This window comes from Propithecus coquereli, unplaced genomic scaffold (assembly GCF_000956105.1).
Source record: "Propithecus coquereli isolate 6110/MARCELLA unplaced genomic scaffold, Pcoq_1.0 Scaffold136, whole genome shotgun sequence".
Taxonomy (NCBI): Eukaryota; Metazoa; Chordata; class Mammalia; order Primates; family Indriidae; genus Propithecus; species Propithecus coquereli.
Window position 1 is genome coordinate 4,699,928 of NW_012137858.1, and position 5,643 is coordinate 4,705,570.

At 34.9% G+C, this 5,643-nt stretch overlaps 1 protein-coding gene across 1 annotated transcript in view; it reads right to left on the reverse strand.

Annotated features, from left to right (window-relative positions):
• MSH2 (mutS homolog 2) overlaps window positions 1-5,643 on the reverse strand; it is an 82,138-nt gene that overhangs the window by 28,166 nt on the left and 48,329 nt on the right. The window contains exons 9-11 of the mRNA XM_012638855.1: window positions 5,157-5,280; window positions 2,434-2,584; window positions 792-889 (exon numbers count right to left, since the gene is read on the reverse strand). Coding sequence (XP_012494309.1) covers window positions 792-889; window positions 2,434-2,584; window positions 5,157-5,280 — 373 coding nt within the window. The remainder of the gene's footprint in view (window positions 1-791; window positions 890-2,433; window positions 2,585-5,156; window positions 5,281-5,643) is intronic.

Sequence of the window (5,643 nt, forward strand, 5' to 3'; positions counted from 1 at the left end):
AAAAAAAAAAAAAAAAAGAATACTACATAAGTGATATTGTATCCTTCCCTCTGTAACATATCAGGAAGTACATAAAGTAATTTGTCACATGATTAGTGATGCTAACTTTGATTACTTGGTTATGGTATATTTAGTGCATTTTTGAAAGGCACAATAAAGGTTACAGTCAACATATGCACAATGGTAGGCAAAGCCTGACAACTTAACACATCACCACCTACCTTGTGCTAAACATACATTCATTTCATTCTAAGGGCAATAACATAGCGCCAGTTTGTACAGTGCCTTTATTTACAAGAAAATCATCTCAAACAATGCCTCTACAATGAACTCTAAAAATCTACAAAACGGTGCATAGAATTCAAAAGGGCTTGCCTCGTGTGTAATTTATATTTGCTTTTCAGTAGTATTTATTTCCATAATCTAGAGCATGAACACATATATAATCCAAGACATTAGTGCCTGGTAGCCCCTGGTGTTTCCTTTCCTTGTTACAACTATAGTAAGTTTTAAGCTTTTTTGCACATTTTTTGTTTTTTAGGGTATTCCCATTCCTTGGCCTGCACTATCTTGCCTTTTTATGTACAAGAGTAATTTCCAGTTACACTTCCTACCATAATACAGCATGCCTTATTTTATAGGGAGCCTAACATATTAAGTAGTCACAGTGTGTGATGGCTTTAAAAAACAAAAAAACCACAAAACACTCTTCGAATATCCTGATGATTTTTCTATTACCAAAAACCAAGTTATCTTCAGAACATTTAATGTATTGGTTCTATTAAATTTACCTGAAGATATATTGACAATTTCTTTAACAATGGCATCCTGGGCTTCTTCATACTCGGTTTTATTTTTGGTATATTCTTCATTGAAAGAAGTCAATTTGCTGCAAATCAAGATAATGGCATTATTAAAAATATTAAAACATCTACTAGAAGTAATGTGTACTACATAAAACATATCCAGAGTATCTATCCTATGAAGCAATGAAATAATAAAATGGTAATATAAGTAGAAAATGGGCAACCCATCAGGCTGGAATTCAGTTTATGTGGAATTCAGTTAAATGTGGATGGAATTCAGTTTATTAATGTTCTTTAATGCTGTTTGGAATGGCACATTGGCACAATTCTTGCTATAACAATTACTCCCTTGAGCAAAATTCTGATCTGTGCCCTTTTATAAAATATTTAAATGGAATCCTAATTTAGAATGGAGACCATCACTCCTTTTAAAACACATACACGCGCACACACACACGGTATTTTTCATTACTGTAACGTAACTATATTTTGATATTGAAAGTTTTCAAAATAAGGAAAATGTTCTGAAAACTAAATATTATTGAGCAATTTGAAGAGAAAATGAATTACGGTTTGAAATATAAAAATACTGAAGGCAGATGAGAATAAAGTGAGGAAAAAATATTCACTGGCATCAAACAAGGGAATGAAATCAAGAAGAACAAAAAGATGGGACATAGAAAAGGAAAGAGGGAGAAGTAATTACTAGAAGTGCGAGGAAATCAGTTCACCAAGGCAATAATTGTGAACTTGAAATTAGTCAATGGCACATAGTAGACATGGATAGCTCAAGAACGGTACATGGGCAAGCAGCAGCACAAAAAGAATACTATGAAAGAATACTAGAATACTAGAAAGAATTCTTTCTACAGACAAGCAGAAAGAATTAAAGCAAAGCAAGAGGCAAACACATGAAAGCGAGACCACTGGGTGAAGGGATGAGCTGCAAGACATAAAAGCAGAGGTGGAGGTCAAAATCTGTGAGTGAATTTTTCACTTTTGGAACCACATGGCCATTCGGTCCAATCTCTTTTACATATACCCATAGGTGTTTTGAAGATGATTAGAAACCCCAAAAGTTGTCTTATCTAAGCTAAAATATGTACATTTCTTCAACCAGGAGATACAGTGTGCTGGAAAACAACACAACTAGATTTGACAACAAAACACCTAGGTTTGAGCATTCACCAATACTAGCCATCTAACCCACAGGACTTGAAGTCTCAGCTTCTCCATCTGTAAAATGAGAGAAATATACCTGTCCTATTTACTTCAGAAAGTTGTTATGAGGAACAAACTAAACAGACTGTTTTCTTTACTTGGGTGGCTGAGCAACTAGAATTATGTCTGCATGTAATAGACACTCGAAATACTTGTTAAATAAATGGATGAAAGAGGATCATATATACAAAAGCTGCCTGTAAAGTTCTGGGAATATTTGGGAGGGGTGGGAGTAGGGAAGGTCACAGGTTCTAGAACAGTACAGAAAGAGAAAGGATAAATGCCTTCCACCTTCCCATATTAATGAACAATAAATAAGGTAGAACTTCCTTATCATAGAACATTCACATTACATCAGAGAAGTATCACAACTGAAGGCTTAAAAATACAACATAGATTTGCAAACCTGTTGGTAAATTTAACACCATTCTTCTGGATATCTACTGTACTAAAGTTTTTATTGTTACGAAGGACTTTTTCTTCCTTACACGTTACACGAAAGTAATATCCAAACTGTGCACTGGAATCCAGTTTAATCTGTTTGCCAGGCTCCAAGCCTTCATAATCAGGAAAAAAAGAAAAAGTATGCCATAAATACCTACAGCCATTTTACAGTGTAATTCTTTAAAAGTATTCAATCTAGATAGTAGAAAACATACTTTTATGACATGACACTATACTGCAAAAATGGTTAGTATTATCTAACTGGAAAAGATTCAAACACTATTTCACTTGAAAACTACATGATAGCTATAAAATCCTTAAACTCCCTTTTGAATATCAGCTTCTAATACGGAAGCTGCTTTCTGGGTAAACCCATGCAAGGCTACAGAGCACCGGCACTGAGCAATACGTACTGTCCCAGATATTGCAGGCACATGAGGATGGGGTACGGCATGGACCCACCCTCAAGGAGTTATGTATGAGGATTCTTTTCTTAACCAAAGCACTTCTTTGACACTAACAACACAGCGTATAATTAAAGTGACCAAATACAATTTCCAAACAAAAACTTGAGACTCAGACAATCAAACTCTAGGAAAATTAGTATATATATTTTCTGTTAAGTATCGGAAACGTCACAAAGCAAACAATCTGATTGATCAGTTAGACTTTTACGTACTAAGATTTTTGAGTCACTTCACAATTTCATTCATCAATGTGATCTTTAGACCACAAATCAGAAGAGACAGATAGTATCTACAAATTTATTTGCTGAAACATGGCTATCAAATATTAGTAGCAGCAAACAGCTAAAGATAGATCTTGGCCGGGTGCAGTGGCTCACACCTGTAATCCTAGCACTCTGGGAGTCTGAGGTGGAGGATCACTTGAGCTCTGGAGGTCGAGACCAGCCTGAAAAAGAGCGAGACCCCGTCTCTATAAAAAATAGAAAAAATTAGCCAAGTGTGTGCCTACAGTTCCACCTACTTGGGAGGCTGAGGCAGGAGGATCTCTTGAGCCTATGAGTTTGAGGTTGCAGTGAGCTATGATGGCGCCACTGCACTCTAGTTGGGGCAACAGAGTGAGACTCTGTCTCTAACATAACATAAAACATAAAGACAGATCTCACTTGACCAGTAAACAAAGGGACAGTTGAGACCCATGCAAAAAATAAGACTAATTTGAACAGCAGGATCTCTTAAAACATTCAGAGGGAAAGGGTAGTTCCACAATGAAAGACTGTAATCAATCAGTGATCAATCAAAGTTTCAAAACAACCATTTCTTTCTTCTTCTTTGTCTTCTTTTTTTTTTTAGAACAGGGTCTTGCTATGTTCCTCAGGCTGGTCTTAAACTTTTGGCCTCAAGCAATCCCCTCACCTTTGCCTCCCCAAATGCTGGGATTATGTACCTGGCCAAAGGACCATTTTCACCAGTACATGATGCAGTTTGCTGTTCATCTGTGTGTTTCAGTGCATGTTAACAATAGCAACACTGTCAAACATGAAAGACAACAGTATTCACAGACTACTACATTTATTTAACTTAGGATACCATGAAAATCACAACTCTAAAATGAGGCTCATAGCCTCAAAGTGTAAAGGTATTTCTGATGACATGTAGGTCTGAGAAACCAAACACTGAATCCAACCTGTTAATTTTACAAAAGAATATGCTGAAAACCAGAAACTTGTAAAAAGCTTCACAAAGTTTCTAAATTGAAACTAGAACTCATGTTTCCCAATTCCCAGCCTAATGCTTTTTACAGTGTTTCCTTCCCAGTTTGAGTGCTGTTTATGTTGCTTTTGATATAATTCTTTTATAAAACAAACCTATTTAATTCTAAAATGAAATTAAACTTAATTTAAACTGTAAAAATAGACGTTTGCCATTAATTTTCTCATTAGCATTCAATAAAACAGACCAAGAACAGGCAATAATTAACATATACTAATGATGTATTCTTGACAGAATTTTTTCTTCATAAAACAAGTATCAGTGGAAAAATTTCTAGCCAACCAAATTAACATATGGTGAAAAGAAAGAAATATGTTAGTACTTTTAAATCATTAAGGAAATATACAATAACTTAGCTATGAAATGAGGAAGGTGGACTTCAATAGCTTTAAGACAAAGGTTCTTAATTATTTGGATTCTCCATGGAAACTACTGACAAATCTTTTGTATTAATATATGTAGGTATGGGCATATTTCTGGGAAGAGGATCCATAACTTTAATCAGATTATCCAGAAGATTAAATATCACTGCTCCAAGGAGTTTTCTAGTTCTAACATTCTAGGATTCATTTACTCATTCAACAAACATGTTTTTTAAAAAGTGTTAAAGAAAAAGTTGTTTAGAAATCTAGAATAAAAGTGTGAACCCTTAGGGAACTAATAACCTAGTATAGAAGACAGACATTTTAAAAAACGTTGATATTAATGAGGTGGTTAGAAAGCCCCAAACAAAATCAATGAACTATTCCTAGGAGAATCAGGCTTACAGTGGACATGATATTTAAAATAGGTCTTATTTAAATGACATCATGCAAGGGCCTACTGGGTAATTTCTGTTTGGAAAGAATGTGTCATCTTTGGGATGGGAAATTAGTAAAATAATTCTGGCACCGGTGTGGACACTGTGTAGACAAAAGAATTATTCCAATCTCCAATGACCCATTCTTACCGAGATCTCTGGCGGCACTTACTAATGTTGACTGCATCTTCTTTTCCAAATCATTCATTATTTCTCTTAATTCACTCAGATTAGGATCAAATGAAGGTTTAACAAGGAATTCATGGTTTTCCACCTACAAACAGAAGGGTAGCTAAATTGTATAAATGACAGGTAAAGATGCAAATCATGAAGCAAATATTTTCTTCTGCTTATTTAAATTTCACTAATGTTTTAAGTTAAATGATTTGTTATCAGTTAAGTTACTCAGTCACAACTATTAGGTTTCTATTCATTAAGATATGTAAAGTTCTGACATTAGGGCCTTAGAGCTCTAAACATCATTACTAAAGAAAGTTCAATGTTCAAAACCTATAAATAGAATGTGTGGTTTTGCCGAAACCAAGGATCCATCTTAGGAATCTAAAAGTTAGCTCTAAAAAAAAAAAAACTCCATGGCTGGGCACGGTGGCTCACGCCTGTAATCCTAGCACTCTGG